The following is an 18,643-nucleotide window of genomic DNA, read 5'->3' as shown; positions in this document are numbered from 1 at the left end:
CATTAGAACATTATTCCAACGAGCCACCACACACTGCAGCACAGAGGAACTATGCAGAGCAGAGGAAAATCACCCATACAGCGTATTCAAAAAGAATGGGTACCCTATGAACACAGTCCGCCGATTTCTCAGCAACAAACCCAGACAAACAGACAAAACGGGCTCAGAAACCATAACCACTCTCCCCTACATCAAAGACATTTCCGAAATGACTGCCAGACTACTCGGACCCCTTGGCATCAGGGTAGCCCACAAGCCCACCAACATACTAAAACAGCAGCTAATGAACTTAAAAGACCCTATACAGACAACAAATAAAACAAACGTCATCTACAAAATACCTTGCAAGAACTGTGACAAACACTACATTGGACAAACTGGCAGAAAGCTAGCCACCAGAATACATGAACATCAACTAGCCACAAAACGACATGACCCACTATCACTCGTATCCTTACATACGGATGAGGAAGGACACCACTTTGATTGGGACAACACATCCATCCTAGGACAAGCCAAACAGAGACACGCACGAGAATTCCTAGAAGCATGGCATTCCAACCGGAACTCCATCAACAAACACATTGACTTGGAGCCAATCTACCATCCCCTGAGAAAAAGAACAGGAAATGACATCACCAACCCAAGGAAACATAACCAGATAAATAGAAAGCAGGACGTAACACCAGCGCTTCATCGGAGGCTCACTGATGATGTAACCTAGAATGGTGACAAACATCTGAAAACTAACCTTCCAGCTCAGCGAGCAAACTCACATCCAGAACCTCAACCTGAGCTACAAATCTTCTCAAAACTCGATATGACCCATTAATTAACTATCTAAAACAATGGAATGTAAACCCTTTGCTTGTAGTAATTTAACACTTGAACTCCAAATATTCTTATGGTAAAGACACAGTGTACTCCCTCCAAAACTAATATATTTTTCCTAAGATATCATGCTCAGATTTGCTAAAGATGCTTCAATTGTGGTCTAATCATGACTTTGTATCATTCAAAATTAAAATGATAAGTTCCTGGAGAAACTCAACATATCTCGCTTTTGTCCCCTTGTGACCCAATTCTCTAGATACAAAGGTAAGCAGTCCATTAGCCTTTGTGATCTCCAGATCTGTTTGTGTATTTTTCTTTCTATGTACCTGCACTCACGAGGCACCCTGGCCTTCCACGGTTTCTAGCACTTCACTATTTTGAGTTTAGCTGCTCAAGCTTTCTCAGGTCCAATGGGGATGACTTCTGCAACCTCACAGCGCCAGGCACCCGGGTTCGATTCCAGCCTTGGGTAACTGTCTGTGTGGAGTTTGCACATTCTCCCCGTGTCTGTGTGGGTTTCCTCCGGGTGCTCCAGTTTCCTCCCGCAGTCCAAGGATATGCAGGTGGATTGGCCATGCTAAATTGCCCGTAGTGTTCAGGGGTGTGTGGGTTATAGGGGGATGGGTCTGAGTGGGATGCTCCAAGGGGCGGTGTGGACTTGTGGGCCGAAGGGCCTGTTTCCACACTGTAGGGAATCTAATCTAATCTAATGTAAAAGTAGGGTCAGTTAGCTCAGTTGGCTGGATGGCTGGTCTCTGCTCCAGAGCGACACCAACAGTATATGTCGAATTCCCATCACTGGCTGAGGTTACCATGAAAGACTCTCCTTCTCACCGTCCTCGCCTCACCTGAGATAGAACATAGAACATTACAGCACAGTACAGGCCCTTCAGCCCTCAATGTTGTGCCGACCTGTCATACCGATCTGAAGCCCATCTAACCTACACTGTTCCATGTACGTCCATATGCTTATCCAGTGACGACTTACATGTACTTAAAGTTGGCGAATCTACTACCACTGTGGTGATCTTCAGGTTAAACTACCCCCAGTCATCAGAAGGAAGGGTCCTAAACTGGAAAGTCAGCTTTCCTGCTCCTCTGATGCTGCCCGGCCTGCTGTGTTCCTCCAACTCCACACTGTGTTATCTCTGACTTCAGCATCGGCAGTTCTTACTATCTCCCAGTCATCTCTCTCTCTCTCTCTCTCTCTCTCCCCCCTCTCTCTCCCTCTCTCTATTGTGGCAGCAGGCCTATGGTAAATTTACTTTTAGCCATTTTACATTGAATTCCATTTGCCACATCATGCACATTCACCCAATCTATTCTATCTTTTAATAACTTTATGCTTCCAATTACAACACCACAATGTTTCTGTAATCCCATCATCTGGGCTGTTAGTGTTATAGTGAGTGGTTGAGGCTCCAAACAGATCCTTGTGGATCACATTCTACTGATTCCAGCAGCCACACACCATCCCTACTCACAGTCTCCTACCGTTCAGTTGATGTTCTAACCAAGCCAACAATTTGTCTTCAACTCTTCAACTAATTTTAACTTCAGGTAACAATTTTTTTTCAGGAGGAACTTGAGCAAATATGTTCTCTGTAAATAACATGTCAGGTCAAAATCCTGGAATTCTCTCCCTAAGGGCATTGTGGGCCTACCCATAGCTCATGGACTGGAACGGTTCAAGAAGGCAGTTCACCCCCACCTTCTCCAGGTATAGCTAAGGATGGGCAATAAACGCTGAGCCCAGCCAGCGATGTCCACATTCCATAAGTGAATAAAAAACATTCACAGACATTCCCCTCTCCATTTGGTCGGTCAGCCCTTCAAATAAAATGCAAGGTTCCATCTTTGATTTACAAATCCTCTTTGTATGTTACAAAATAGCAAGCTTTCATGGAGTAACAGCACAGCATCAACTAGGGGTCACGGCCTGTAACTACATCATTACAACAAGTGTTTACATATGTTATTTGCATTCTAAATATTTATTTGTTTTGTCTTTCCATATTCCAATAATGTACACCAAAAATCTACCAAGACAGATAACCACAAATAAATACTACAATTTCCTCTTGAGCTCAGTGCATTGAGAATAAAATGTTAACAGACATAATGAAAACCCACCGACATCATAAATCTGCCAAATGTGACTCAAACCCCATTGTCAAACACTTGATTGACTGTCTGAACTTAAAAAATTACATTTAAATTAAAATCTTTGGAAGATGCTAAATGTTGACTGGCAGCTAGGCATGTAAATTGTGATCACCCCCTTACTCTGCCCTGATCTACAGCTCATTCACTTTCTCTGTCCTTTTCTCTGTGTCTGTTTCACACTCTGTTTCTCTATCCCTCTCTCCCCTATTTTACATTCTCTCCTGCTTCCTCTGTGTCTGTTTCACACAGTGCCTGCTTCCTCTGTCAGTTTCTCTCTCTCTCTCTTTATCAGTCTTTCTCTCTCTGTCAGTGTCTCCCTTTCTCTTTGTTTCTTTCCGTGTCAATCTCTCTCTCTCTCTGTCAATTTCTCTTCCTTGTTGTCCGTCATGCTTCCCCCCCCCCCCCACCCCGTGTCAGTTTATCTGTCACTTTGTGACTGTCAATTTCTTTTTCTGTTTTTCTCTGTCAGTTTCTCGGTCAGTTTCTCTCTTTCTCTCTCTCTCTCTCTCTCTCTGTGTTTCTCTCTCTCCGTGTCAGTTTCTCTCTCGCTCTCCGTGTCAGTTTCTCTCTCTCGCTCTCCGTGTCAGTTACTTTCTCTCTCCGTGTGTTTCTCTCTCTCACTCCGTGTCAGTTTCTCTCTCTCTCTCTCTCACTCCGTGTCAGTTTCTCTCTCTCACACTCCGTGTCAGTTTCTCTCTCTCACACTCCGTGTCAGTTTCTCTCTCTCACACTCCGTGTCAGTTTCTCTCTCTCACACTCCGTGTCAGTTTCTCTCTCTCTCTCCGTGTCAGTTTCTCTCTCTCTCACTCCGTGTCAGTTTCTCTCTCTCACACTCCGTGTCAGTTTCTCTCTCTCTCACTCCGTGTCAGTTTCTCTCTCTCTCACTCCGTGTCAGTTTCTCTCTCTCTCTCACTCCGTGTCAGTTTCTCTCTCTCTCTCACTCCGTGTCAGTTTCTCTCTCTCTCACTCCGTGTCAGTTTCTCTCTCTCTCTCACTCCGTGTCAGTTTCTCTCTCTCTCTCTCACTCCGTGTCAGTTTCTCTCTCTCTCTCTCTCACTCCGTGTCAGTTTCTCTCTCTCTCTCTCACTCCGTGTCAGTTTCTCTCTCTCTCTCTCACTCCGTGTCAGTTTCTCTCTCTCTCTCTGATCGATCCAGAGCATTTTTTTTGCTGATTCCTCCAGTTTGCAGTCAGGCTGCTCCAACGACGCTGAGGAAGCGGGGAGAAGGAACCATGCCATGTTGCAGCAAGAGATCGGCACGGACAGGGACAGACAGGAATATGATTAAAACAATAAAATCATGGGGTGAAACAGTAAATAATGCAGCAGCTGATGAAATTCCCGGCTCAGTCACTGTTGCCGATGATCAAAAGCCCAGTGTGTGTGCGGAAACCCTCAGACTGCGACAGAGAGAGAGGGATTTATTCAGCCCCAGCCCCTCACTTACACATAAGCGTGGTAGATGAAAGCCCATCCTCGGGGTCTCTCCAGGACATTGTACATGAAGTTCTGCAGCTTTCTGTAAAACGCGTTCCTTTTGGGGCGCTTGCCTCCCCCGGTGCGGGGTTTGCCCAGGATGCTGCCCCTTTTGGTCCCCTCCGAGCCGGCGATGAGCAGAGCTCCGTCCCGGGTACAGGAGGAATCCGCCCCGGCTCCGATCGCAGCCTCGGGGCCTCCATCGATGCCCACGAATCCCACCCTGAGCCTCTTCTCCCCGGGGCCAGCGCCACCCTCCCCGTTCCTCTTCGGTTTCTGCACCATCTCAGCTCGCCGCCCGCCTCCAGCGGGGATTCCCTGGGATCATACTGTGCACTGTGCACCGGCACCCCCCCCGCTGGAGGGGGGGTGTTTCCTCCGCCCTCTCGGTCTGCCCAAAGCCGAGCTGGAGACAATGAACCCGGGCTCAGGAAGCTCCGAGCGCCGCCTCCACCCGCCCATTCATTCCCAGGAAAACTGCACTTGCGCAGCCCGGGCACACGGGCGGGGGCGGGGGGGGGGAGGAAACCTTTAACCCCTTCAGATCTACCCCCACCCCACTCTCCCCCAAAACCCCCACCCAACTCTCCCCCCAAACCCCCACCCCACTCTCCCCCAAAACCCCCACCCAACTCTCCCCCCAAACCCCCACCCCACTCTCCCCCAAAACCCCCACCCAACTCTCCCCCCAAACCCCCACCCCACTCTCCCCCAAAACCCCCACCCAACTCTCCCCCCAAACCCCCACCCCACTCTCCCCCAAACCCCCACCCAACTCTCCCCCCAAACCCCCACCCCACTCTCCCCCAAACCCCCACCCAACTCTCCCCCCAAACCCCCACCCAACTCTCCCCCCAAACCCCCACCCCACTCACCCCCAAACCCCCACCCCACTCTCCCCCAAACCCCCACCCAACTCTCCCCCCAAACCCCCACCCCACTCTCCCCCAAACCCCCACCCAACTCTCCCCCAAACCCCCACCCAACTCTCCCCCCAAACCCCCACCCCACTCACCCCCAAACCCCCACCCCACTCTCCCCCAAACCCCCACCCAACTCTCCCCCAAACCCCCACCCAACTCTCCCCCCAAACCCCCACCCCACTCACCCCCAAACCCCCACCCCACTCACCCCCCAAACTCCCACCCCACTCTCCCCCAAACCCCCACCCAACTCTCCCCCAAACCCCCACCCCACTCACCCCCAAACCCCCACCCCACTCACCCCCCAAACCCCCACCCCACTCTCCCCCAAACCCCCACCCAACTCTCCCCCCAACCCCCACCCCACTCACCCCCCAAACTCCCACCCCACTCTCCCCCAAACCCCACCCCACTCTCCCCCAAACCCCCACCCAACTCTCCCCCAAACCCCCACCCCACTCACCCCCAAACCCCCACCCCACTCTCCCCCCAAACCCCCACCCCACTCTCCCCCAAACCCCCACCCCACTCACCCCCCAAACCCCCACCCCACTCACCCCCCAAACCCCCACCCCACTCTCCCCCAAACCCCCACCCAACTCTCCCCCCAACCCCCACCCCACTCACCCCCCAAACCCCCACCCCACTCTCCCCCAAACCCCCACCCAACTCTCCCCCAAACCCCCACCCCACTCACCCCCCAAACCCCCACCCCACTCTCCCCCAAACCCCCACCCCACTCTCCCCCAAACCCTCTCAACACTCTCCCCCAAACCCCCACCCCACTGTCCACCAAACCCCCTCAACATTCTCCCCAAACCTCCACCCAACTTGCCCCCAACCCTCCACCCCACTCTCCCCCCAACCCCCAGCCTACTCTCATCCCAAACTCCCACCCCACTCTCCCCCAAACCCCCACCACACTCTTCCCCCAACCACCACCCCACTCTCCCCTCAAACCCCCACCCCACTCTCCCCCCAAACCCCCACCCCACTCTCACCCCAAACTTCCATCCCACTTTCCCCTAAACCCCCACCACACTCTCCCCCCAAACTCACACCCCACTCTCCCCTAAACCCCCACCACACTCTCCCCCAACCCCTACCTCACTCTCCCCTCAAACTCCCACCCCACTCTCCCCCCAAACCCCAACCAGCTCTCCCCCCAACCCCCACCCCACTCTCCCCACAGCCCCCACCCGAACCCCCTCAATACTCTCCCCCCAGCCACCATCCCACTCTCCCCCAAACCCCCACCCCAATCTCCCCCGAACCCCCACCCCACTCTCCCCCCAACCCCCTCAACACTCTCCCCCAACCACCACCCAACTCTCCCCCCAAACCTCTCAATACTCTCCCCCAAACCCCCATCCAACTCTCCCCCCCAACCCCTCAACACTCTCCCCCCACCTCCTCCCATCTCTCGCCCCAACCCCCTGAACATTCTCCCCCCAACCCCCACGCCACTCTCCCCCAACCCCCACCCAACTCTCCCCCCAACGCCCACCCACTGTCCCCCCAACACCCTCAACACTCTCCCCACAACCCCCACCCCACTCTCCCCTCGATCTCCTCAACACTCTCCGCCCAACCCCCACCCAACTCTCCCCCAACCCCCTCAACACTCTACCCCAACCCCCACCCCACTATCTCTCCAACACCCACCCCACTCTCCCCCCAAACCCCTCAACACTCTCCCCCCAACCCCCACCCCTCTGTTCCCCAACCCCCTCAACACTCTGCCCCCAACCCCCTCAACACTACCCCCCGCAACCCCCACACCATACCCCCAACCTGTCAGCGCTCTCCCCTAACCCCTCACCACTCTCCCCCCAACTCTCACTACACTCTCCCCCCAACCCCACCTCACTCCCACCCAATCCTCTCCCCCAAACCCTCACCACTCTCTCCACAACACCCATCCCACTCCCACAACCCCTCACCACTCTCCCCCCAACCCACTCCCTGCAACCCCTCACCAATCTCCTCCAAACCCCTCACCACTCTCCCTCCAACCCACACCCTGCAACCCCTCACCACTCTCCCCCCCAAACCCTCACCACTCTCCCCACAACCCTTCACCAATCTCCCCCCAACGCCTCACCACTCTCCTCCCAAACCCTCACCACTCTCCCGACAACCCTTCACCAATCTCCCCCCACCCCTCACCACTCTCCCTCCAAACACTCACCACTCTGGCCCCAAACTCCAACGCACTCCCCCCAACAACTCACCAATCTCCCCCCAACCCCTCATCACTCTCCACCCAACCTCGACCCCACACCCCCACAACCCTCTCCTCCAACCCCTCACCACTCTCACCCCAAGCCCTCACCAACCTCCCCTCACCACTCTCCCCACAACCCCTCACCAATCTCCCCAGAACCCCTCACCACTCTCCCCCCAAAGCCTCACCATTCTCCCCCCACCACTCTCCCGCCAATGCCTCACCACTTCCCCCGAACCCCTCACCACCCTGCCCCCACACCACTCTCCCCCCAACCCCTCACCACTCTCCCCGCAAACCCTCAACATTCTACCCCTACCACTCTCCCATCAATCCCTCACCACTCTCCCCCAACTCCTCACCACTCTCCCCCCAACCCACACCCCACTACCCCCAATCCGTGACCACTCTCCCCCCAACCACTCACCACTCTCCCCCAACCCCTCAGCATTCTCCCCATCACCACTCTCCCTCCAACTCCTCACCACTGCCCCCCAACCCCTCACCACTCTGCCCCCTCACCACTCTCCCCCCTCCACCCCTCTCCCCAACCCCTCACCACTTGCCTCCCCTCACCACCCTCCCCCCAACCCATCACCACTCTCCCACCCCACCTTACCACTCTCCCACCTCACCACCCTCCCCCTAAACCCTCACCACCCTCCCCCCAACCCATCACCACTCTCCCACCCCACCTTACCACTCTCCCACCTCACCACCCTCCCCCTAAACCCCCACCACCCTCCCCCCAACCCATCACCACTCTCCCACCCCACCTTACCACTCTCCCACCTCACCACCCTCTCCCTAAACCCCCACCATTCTCCCACCCGCTCAACATCCACGCCCATGCTGGGAAATCTCACTCCCAATCAGTGTTTGACAGCATTATGCTGCAATCTCACTGTGCAGAAGGCCATTTTGTCCATCTCCTAGGAATTATACAGCACCTCTCCCCCACCCAACCTTCCCCCTTTCCCTTCAATTCTTTTTTTCATTCCTCCAGGAATTTATCCACACCATCCCAATCTTCTTCCATCTGTTTCAGGCTCCACATCACAGCAAACCGTTTCAAAATTCCTCCCCCTGCTTATTTATCCATTTCTGGCCATAGCTAATAACAGCAGGTTCCTGGGATCTGAAGAATCACTGGAGATGTTAACACTGGTCTCTTTCCAAACATGCTGCCAGACCTGCAGTGTATGTGTTTGTCTGTGTGTGTCTGTCTGTGTGTGTGTGTGTGTGTGTGTGTGTTGGTGTGTGTTTCAGATTTGCAGCATCTGTAGCTCTCTGTTTTATGGGAAATTAGAGGTCTCTGGGCACTAATCTCCCTCTCAATAGAAATTTTCACTACAGTATCTCCGGACACACACTCCCCGACTTCATTACCAACTCAGAGATACCCACCTATTGAAACAAGGCTGACCTTTAATTGGAGATTTGACAGTATGAGGAAAAAACCTGTTAGCTTATCGTCATTCACCAATTATCAAATATCCATCTAATCTGAGGCTCAGACAGAAATTGCTGGAAAAGCTCAGCAGGCCCGGCAGCAGCTGTGGAGAGAGATCAGAGTTAGCGCTTTGGATCCTCAGAACAGTTAAATCCACTTTCTACCCACAGATGCTGCCAGACCTGCTGAGCTTTTTTTTAATTTTACTGTCCTATTTACAGCATCCACAGTTCTTTTGGGTTTCTTATATTCTAAACCCTTTTTCCAGCATTTAGCCCATAGTCTTGTTCACTCTGGTGTTTCACGTGTTCTTCTAAATAATTCTTCAGTGTCTCAAGGCTTCTCCCCTCTACCACCCTTTCAGACACACAGCTCCATATAGCCACAACCCTCTGGGTGAAAAATTGTTTCTGAAATCTCCTGTAAACTTCCTGCCCCTTACCTTAAACCCTTGGTTACTAACCCCTACTACCCCTACTAGGGCAAAAGTTTCTCCCTATCTATTTCTGAAAAAGGGTCACTGGACTCAAAATGTTTCTCTCTCTGTTCCTCACTCTCCGCAGATGCTGCCAGACCTGCTGAGTTTCTCCAGTGCTTTCTGTTTTAGTTTGTTTCAGATTTCCAGCATCTGCAGTTTTTAGTTTTATTTCTCCCTATGTACCCTGTCCATGCTCCTCAGAACTTTGTACAACCTAACCAGATCTCACCCACCCCCCACCCCCACGGCCTTGCCCACACACGCTGTCTCTTCACTGCTGAAATGCTCCACCCCAGGCAACATCCTGGTGAATCATCCAGCCCTACACCTTGTTATCCTGGTAAATCTCCTCTGCACCCCCTCCAATGCATCACATCCTTCCCATAGAGAGGTGACCAGAACTGCACACAGTACTCCAGCTGTGGCTAAACTTACATTATCTACAGCTCCATCCTATCCTCCATGCACTTGAACTCATTACCTTAATTAATAAAGCCAAGTAGCCCATTTGCCTTCTTAACCATCATAGGTACCTGTCCTACTGCCTCCAACGACCGATGGACATACACAGCAAGGTCCCTCAGATTGTTTGTACTTCCTCAGGTTCCACCAATCAAAATGTACTCCATTGCCTTGATAGTCCTCCAGCTCATACTTTTCAGGATTAAACTCCATTTGCCACAGTTCAGTCCATCTGACCTGTCAATCTCTAGGCACTGCTTCCACTAACCTTTTCAGTAGGATATTTGGCCATGGGGAGCATCACAACAAAGCCCAACCCTGTATTTGCCTGTTGTTGAGATTGTCTCTCCTGAGCAGATAATGGACACAGTAACAGAGCAGTCAGACCTAAGGGGCAATGATGAGAAAATGTGGCTTTAATTTCCATCACAGCAAACAGAGCAATTTGAATTAAGTGAATTCAATAAATCTGGAATAAAAATTATTCATAATTTTTAAAACTTTTACATTTCTCCTTCAGACACCCTTCTGCTGATGCAATCCAGATTTTACGGTCTCTCCCAAAAGTTAAGGCTCCTCATCACTTATCACATAATTAGCAAATTGTTATTAAAATACCCTGGATCAGTAATGTTCATTATGGGAGGAAATCTGCCAGCCTTATTCAGTCTATGCCCTATGTGTGACTCCATACTCTGAAGTAATCGAGGTGGCCACTTGCTTGTGAAGAAGCCAACCCATCACCACTGTAGAGTCGTTCAGCCCAGAAGAGGCCTTTCAGTCCATCATACCTGTGCTAACCTGCACAGTTAGGGATGGGAGATACATAGTGGGCTTGCAGGGCCCCACATTGCCATGAATGAATAGGAAAAAATGAAGAAGCAGACATCCAGATTGAATCTTGATCTCCAAAATGCCAGCCTAGCTGTGACCAGACCTTTTGGAACAAAGCAGGGATCTTGCTGTTCTGTATGACTCAGCACACATGAACAAATGAGTTAGGATCAGGAGTAGGCCATTCAGGCCTCAAGCCTGCTCTACCATTCCAAAAGATCATGGCTGATCAGCTTGTGATCTGAACTCTGCTTTCAGCCAACCTGTGATAACCTTTCACCCCCTGTGTACTGAGAACTTCTTCAACCGTACCTTAAAAATATTTGTACAGCCTGTTTCACCATCTCCCCAGGAAGATTGACAACCCTCTGAGAGAAATAAATTCTCCAAATCTCACTTACTTTTAAACTGTGACCCTGACTTGTAGATTCATGTGTGTCAGTGTGTGCCTGTGAGGGTGTGTGCCTGTGAGGGTGTGTGCCTGTGTGTGTGTATGCCTGTGAGAGTGTATGCCTGTGAGTGTGTGTGCCTGTGAGAGTGTGTGCCAGTGAGTGTGTGTCTGTGAGAGTGTGTGCCTGTGAGTGTGTGTGCCTGTGTGTGTGTATGCCTGTGAGAGTGTATGCCTGTGAATGTGTGTGCCTCTGAGAGTGTGTGCCTGTGAGATTGTGTGCCAGTGAGTGTGTGTGCGTGTGAGTGTGTGTGCCTGTGTGTGTGTATGTCTGTGAGTGTGTGTGCCTCTGAGAGTGTGTGCCAGTGAGTGTGTGCCGGTGAGAGTGTGTGTCTGTGAGAGTGTGTGCCAGTGAGTGTGTGTGCCTGTGAGAGTGTGTGTCTGTGAGAGTGTGTGCCTCTGAGTGTGTGTGTCTGTGAGAGTGTGTGCCTGTAAGTGTGTGTGCCTGTGAGTGTGTGTGCCTGTGAGAGTGTGTGCCTGTGAGAGTGTGTGCCTGTGAGTGTATGTGCCGGTGAGAGTGTGTGCCTGTGAGAGTGTGTGCCTCTGAGAGTGTGTGCCTCTGAGTGTGTGTGCCCATGAGTGTGTGTCTGTGAGAGTGTGTGTCTGTGAGTGTTTGTGCCTGTGAGAGTGTGTGCCGGTGAGAGTGTGTGCCTCTGAGTGTGTGTGCCTGTGAGTGTGTGTGCCTGTGAGTGTGTGTGCCTGTGAGAGTGTGTGTCTGTGAGAGTGTGTGCCTGTGAGTGTGTGTGCCTGTGAGTGTGTGTGCCGGTGAGAGTGTGTGCCTGTGAGAGTGTGTGCCTCTGAGTGTGTGTGCCTGTGAGAGTGTGTGCCTGTGAGAGTGTGTGCCTGTGAGAGTGTGTGCCTGTGCCTGTGTATCTACGTGTGCGCGCACGCCTGTGATCTTGCACAGGCTGGGAAGAATGGCGCTCCAACGCCAGCATCCTTGAGTAGGTCAACTTCCCAGCACAGACCACCCTCGACCAGCAACAACTGGTCTGCAAGCCCAGATCAGCATGCTCCCAGAAATAACAAGCTGTGGTGCTGGAAGAACACAGCAGGCCAAGCAGCATCTTAGGAGCAGGAAAACTGACATTTTGGGCCAAGACCCTTCTTCAGAAAATGGCCCCGAGCAGGTGCTCTGCTCCCAGCTTCGAAACGGCAGGCGAGCCCCAGACAGAGAGAGGAAAACTTCAGTGACACCCTCAAGGCCTCACTGACAATGTGCGACATTCCCACAGACACCTGGGAATCACGGGCCCAAGACAATCCTAAGGGGAGGAGGAGCATCCGGGACAGCATCAGTCACTTTGAGACTTACCATCATGGGAAAAAGCAGAATCTGGGCAGTGAAAGGAGTGAGCTGCCACGCTAATACCCCACCAGTCTCTTCCCATGACCACCACCTGCCCCAAGTGTAACACAGCCTGCAGTAACCTTATCAGTCTGTATATGTGTGTATGTGAGTGTGACAGTGTGTGTGTAAATGCGTGTATGTGTAAGTGTGTGTATGTAATGTGTGTAAGTGTATGAGTGTGTATGTGTGTGTATTTGTGTGTATATGTGTGTGTGTTGTGTGCATGTGAGAGTGTGTGCGTGTGTATGTGTGTATGTATGTGTCTGTATGAGACTGCGAGTGTGTGAGACTTTGACAGGGTGGATTTTGAAGGGCCGGTGCGGTAGAATCAGGAATGAGGAATTCTAAATTGAGATGCACTCAACCGAAGGAAGCCCAGTGTTTAAGGTAGCATCACCTGTGGACTGGCACTGCTCTGTCACTGTATTTCACACACAAATCCCTATCTTGTAACTGTTATCCATTCCCAATATAAACTAAATTTTCACTTGATCTTTCTGCAGTTGATGGGGGATGCTGTTCCACTGGATTCATTGCTCATCCCTAATTGCCCTCAGAGTGGCAGTGAACTGCCTCTGTGAACCTCTCTGTATGATGAAGGTGACCTCAGAATGGTGCTAGTGATGAAATATCTGCAGTTCATCGCAGTTTTCCTGAAGGAATAATGATTTCTATATTCCCATATCAACAACAATAACTTTCATTTTGATAACAGCAGTAGCGTGGTTAAACTTCCCAAGGTGCTTCACAAGAGTATTATCAGATAAAATTTAACACTGGGCCACACAAACAGATGTGCTGACAGGTGACCAATCACCTTGCAAAGAGCATCTTAAAGGAGGAACGTGAGGGAGACAAGTAGGGAGAAATTCCAGAGCTGAAGGCCCAGGACCTGAAAGCAGGTCACCACGTTACTGCATGTTGGTGATTTAAGGAATAATTTTCATTGTGAGGGCGGGGAAATAATATGGAGGAGAGGGAGCACACCTTTACCCAAGACTCAATGATTCCTCATCCATCTGGAAGTGATGGCCATTACGTTATGTGTCCTTGTGCCAGTAGATCACTTATTGTTGGTGTTTGATGTAGCAATAGTTAGAGGAGGTATCCCTTTTAGTTCCATTATTCCCTCTTTTTGTACAAAGAGTTTTCTCTTTCCCAGTCTTCCTGAGGTGATGAAAAATGGTAAATAAATACAAGTCTTTTTTACCATCCCCAGGGAAGTCCCCAGGGATTTAAGACAGATGTCAGAGGCAGGTTCTTTACTCAGAGTGGTAAGGGCGTGGAACGCCCTTTCTGCCAATGTAGTTAACTCAGCCACATTAGGGGCATTTAACCAGTCCTTGGATAAGCATGTGGATAATGATGGGATAGTGTAGGGGGAGGGGCTTAGATTAGTTCACAGGTCGGTGCAACATCGAGGGCCGAAGGGCCTGTTCTGCGCTGTATTGTTCTATGTTCTATGGTAAGACAAGGCTTCATGATCATTGAGTCAACAACAGGGAGTTTCCTCTTTTACAACTCTTGCACCAAGCGCAGCATCATTCTGTTACAATGGGAGACTATTTGACCCATCTCGCCTGCGCGACTCATTAAATGATAATCTTTACCAAATGCCAATCTCCCACCTTTCCACAAACACTTGCACACAATTTCTATCCAAATAAGAATCCAATGCTCCTCTTGAATTCTCAAATGAACCTGCCTCCACCACATTGCCAAGACCCTAACTAGTCACTGAGTGAAAATAAAAACTTTTCCTCACATCACTCCTGCTTCGTTTACATGTCACTTTAAACCTCAGCCCTCTTGTTGTCGGTCCTTTTATAAACAGGAACATCTTTGTCCTGTCTACTCTGTCCAGACGGCTCATGATGTTGAAAACCTCTATTAGATCTCTTCTCAACGTTCTTCTCTCCAGGGAGAACAGTCCCAAATCCTTCAATCTATCCTCATTACTGAAGTTTCCCACTCTTGAAACCATTCTTGTGAATCACTTCTGCACTCTCTCAAATCCTTCCCATGATGTGGTGCCCTCAACTGTACTCAACTCTCCAGCTGCCTTGTACAAATCAGCATCACCTCCCTGCTTTTGCACTCTATGCCTGTACTAGTAAAGCCCAGGACATTGTCTGCTTTATTAACGGCACGCTCTGCCTGCCTCCTTCAATGACCTATGTACATTTACACCCAGGTCCATTTGCTTTTGCACCCCCTTTAGAATTGTACCTCAGATTTTATATTGACTTGCAAAGTTCTTCTGACCAATGTGCATCATTTGTCACCCGTCTGCCCTTTCCATCAATTTGCCTCCATCCTTTTGGAGTTCTACACCACCGTCCTCATGATTCACTCAAGTTTCTTGTCATCTGAAAACTTTGAAATGACCCCTTGGACACCAGGGTCTAGAAAAAAATTAATATTTGTCAGGAAAAACAAGGGTCCCAATACTGACCCCTGGGTAACTCTACCAGAAACCTTCCTCCAGCCTGAAAAATATCCATTGTCCATTACTCTCTGTTTCCTGTCACTCAGCCAATTTTGTATTCATGTTGCTACAGTCCCGTTTATACCATAACCTATAACCTTCCTGTCAAGTTTGCTGTATTGTGCTGTATCAAAAACCTTCTGGAGATCCACGCACACTACATCACCAGCCTTAACATCATCAAGCCTTTCTGTTAGCTCTCCAAAAATCTCCAGCAAGTTCATTAAATATGATTTCCCCTTCAGGAATATGTGTTGACCCTTAGTAGCCAACCCACCCTTTTCTCTGTCACTGTCAGTTCTATGTAGAATAGTTGTTCTGAGAAGGGCAGCACAGTGGTTCAGTGGTTGGCAGTGCTGTCTCACATCACCAGGGCCTCAGTTTTGATTCCACCCTTAGGCAACTGTGACGGTGGAGTTTACACATTCTCCCCGTGCCCCCAAGGGTTTCCTCTGGGTGCTCTGGCTTCCTTCTGCGGTCTGGAGATGGGTAGGTTAGGTGGATTAGCCGTGCTAAAAATTGCCCCGTAGTGCCCAGGGAGCTGCAGATTAGGTGGGTTAGCCAGGATAACATGTGGTGTCACTGGGATGAGGGCCTGGGTGAGATGCTCTTTGGAGTGCTGAAGCAGACTTAATGGCCCGAGTGGTCTCTATGTGCACTGTAGGATCTCTATGAATTTTCCCACCACTGAAGGTAAACAAACTGGCCGATAACTATCGTTACAATCTTTGCTGAACAAGGGTATAAAGCTTGCAAATATCTGACCTATAAGTCCAGGGATTGTGGTCAATGTCTCCACAACTTTTACCCCTCACTCCCTTCAAAATCCTCATCGGATCCTGGTGCCCTTTGACAACCTCAGTGACTACCAGTTTCTCCAGGACTAACTCCTGGTTCATTTTGAACCAGCCTAGAGAGAGAGCTTCCTCGCCCGTCATCATGGCCTGAGCAGTATGCTGCACTTTTGTAAAGATCTATGGAAATTATTCATTTAACATCCCAGCTATGACTCCTGCCTCCAAATTAAATCCCCCTTTATGATTTTGAATCAACCCTACTCCTCCTTTAACTGTTATTTTACATTGTTGTGCCTATAGAAGATTTGGGCATTGACTGCCAGTCTTTTCTCATACATTTTTATGCTTCGCAACTCTCAACTGAACCTTCAATATTCCTCTTGGTTCTCAAATGTGTTTCCTGCCTTAGGCCTGTCTTAACAAACATTTTTTAGAAAGTTAATTTCTAGCCCCTTTGTCAGCCAGGGAACTCTGGATTTATTTGTCCTCCATTTCTCATTCAAAGGAATATACTGCAACTGTATGCAAGCCATCTGCTGTTTGAAGGTCCATTGGTTAGTCACTGATCTTCCTGCCATTCTCTTACTCTACTTTATCCTGCCCAGATCTGTTCTTGCCCCATTGAAACCAGCTCTCCTCCAAATGAGTTTTCTCACTCTGCATTGTTTCATGTCATTGTCTACAACTATCCTGAACCTTAAGATGCAATCATCACTCATGGTCTCCCAAAATGTTTGCCCACCTGACCTACTTGATCATCCAAGGAACAGCTTCACCAATGCATCTTTCCTTGTTGGACTGGACACGAACCACTGCAGGAAAATCTCCTATAACCCAGGAACACTTGCCCGTTATTGCCCCCTGACACAAGCAGTATCACAGTCTATCTTCGGAATGAGCGGACGGACAAAGTGGATTTTGGGCAAATGCTTCCATTGATAGGAGAGCCTAGGACCCGAGGGCACAACCTTAGATTAAAGGGAAGACCTTTTGGAACGGAGATAAGGAGAAATTTCTTCAGCCAGAGAGCGGTGAATCTGTGGAATTCACTGCCACTGAAGGCTGTGGAGGCCGGGTCACTGGGTACATTTAAGACTGAGGGAGGTAGGTTCTTGATTATCAAGGGGATGAAGTGTTACAGGGAGAAAGTAGGAGAATGGGGTTGAGGAACTTATCAGCCATAATTGAATGGTGGAGCAGACTCGATGGGCCAAAAGGCCTAATTTCTGCTCCTATGTCTTATGGCCTTATGGTCTAATTGAAGTCTTCCGTTACAGCTGCTCTATAAAGTTAACACTGCACTGCAACATCTGCACAGAAATGGTCCTCTAACTCCTTCCCAATAGTTGGTGTCGATAGACTGTAGTGAGCAATCCAAATGCGGTCTTTTCCTTCGATAGCTCCAGCCAAATTGACTCTGCCCTTGAACTTTCTGAAGCATCATCTTTCTCCTCAGCCAACACTACTACCCCTCCTCATTTCTCTCCTTCTCTGTCACTCTTGAATAACATACACTCATTAACACAGAAAACATAGTCTTCCACTCCTTCACGCAGGTCTCTCAGGGAGAGCTGAACTGTCGAAGGGTCAGTGCCGAGGAAGTGTGCACTGTCGGAGGGTCAGTGCTGAGGGAGAGCCACACTGTCGGAGGGCCAGGGCTTGGGAGCTCACCACTGTCGGAGGGCCAGTGCTTGGGAGCACAGCACTGTCCGAGGGTCAGTGCTGAGGGAGTGCTGCACTGTCGGAGGGTCAGTGCTGAGGGAGCGCCACACTGTCGGAGGGTCAGTGCTGAGGGAGTGCGCACTGTTGGAGGGTCAGTGCTGAGGGAGTGCTGCACTGTCAGAGGGTCAGTGCTGAGGGAGTGCCGCACTCTCGGAGGGTCAGTGCTGAGGGAGAGGGCGCTGTTGGAATCATTGTCATTTGGATGAATTATTAGACCACGTACCCAGACGTGAGGTGAGGTTCCTCCAACGCAGGAAATGACATCAACAACCCAAGGAAACCTAACCAGATAACTAGAAAGCGGGACATAACACCAGTGCTTCGTCGGAGGCTCACTGATGATGTTACCTAGAATGGTGACGAAACGTCTGAAAACGAACCTTCCAGTTCAGCGAGCAAACTCACGTTCAGAACCTCAACCTGAGCTACAAATCTTCTCAAAACTCATTATCATCCATGTCCTTTAAAATATTTAATCTTCAATCAATGTCATAAAAATGGATTATCCAACCATGGTCTCAGTGCAGATTGTGGGAGCTTGCTATGCTTATAGTACCTGCTGTCTCTCCTACATTACATCATTTAAAGTGAGTCATTATTTTCACCAACCAAAGGAAAGGGAATGCAAATCAAAATGATAGGGTGAAAAAAATAGGGTGAAGGCTGCAATTTGTAAGATTGAAGCTTTTCTCAATTATAGTACGATCATATATTATCACTTACCCTGGTCACATGATGGAACCATAATTTTGTTTCATACTGCAATGTATTCAGGTATAAATCATGCCAACAGTCCAGATAAGTTTCAGAACAGTGACTGGATCTTCAAAACCACTGGTCTTTTTTAATACATTCACAGCTTCTTTTATTTAATCTTTTGTCAATTCTTTTATTCTTTTTGCCTGTTCCAGGCATTTATTGCCAATCCATAATTGAGTTGAGAAGCGTAGGGTGTGCCTTCTAACGCAGTTATTTTCACAATCAT

General features: G+C 49.9%; 1 protein-coding gene across 8 annotated transcripts in view; it reads right to left on the bottom strand.

The window, feature by feature from the left end:
- LOC125461558 (potassium voltage-gated channel subfamily KQT member 2) overlaps nt 1-4,929 on the bottom strand; it is a 283,167-nt gene extending 278,238 nt beyond the window's left edge. For all 8 annotated transcript variants that reach the window (XR_009446913.1, XR_009446914.1, XM_059652710.1 and 5 more), the window contains exon 1: nt 4,447-4,929. Coding sequence is in view for 6 of the 8 variants with exons in the window: in XM_059652710.1 (XP_059508693.1) it covers nt 4,447-4,760 (314 nt within the window). In the remaining 2 variants the exon portion in view is untranslated. The remainder of the gene's footprint in view (nt 1-4,446) is intronic.
- Between the last annotated feature and the right edge of the window lie 13,714 nt (nt 4,930-18,643).

Source organism: Stegostoma tigrinum, chromosome 19 (genome assembly GCF_030684315.1).
Source record: "Stegostoma tigrinum isolate sSteTig4 chromosome 19, sSteTig4.hap1, whole genome shotgun sequence".
In the NCBI taxonomy this organism is placed as follows: domain Eukaryota; kingdom Metazoa; phylum Chordata; class Chondrichthyes; order Orectolobiformes; family Stegostomatidae; genus Stegostoma; species Stegostoma tigrinum.
The sequence above is the reverse complement of the archived record's forward strand: the minus strand, read 5'-3'. Positions and strand labels throughout refer to the sequence as shown.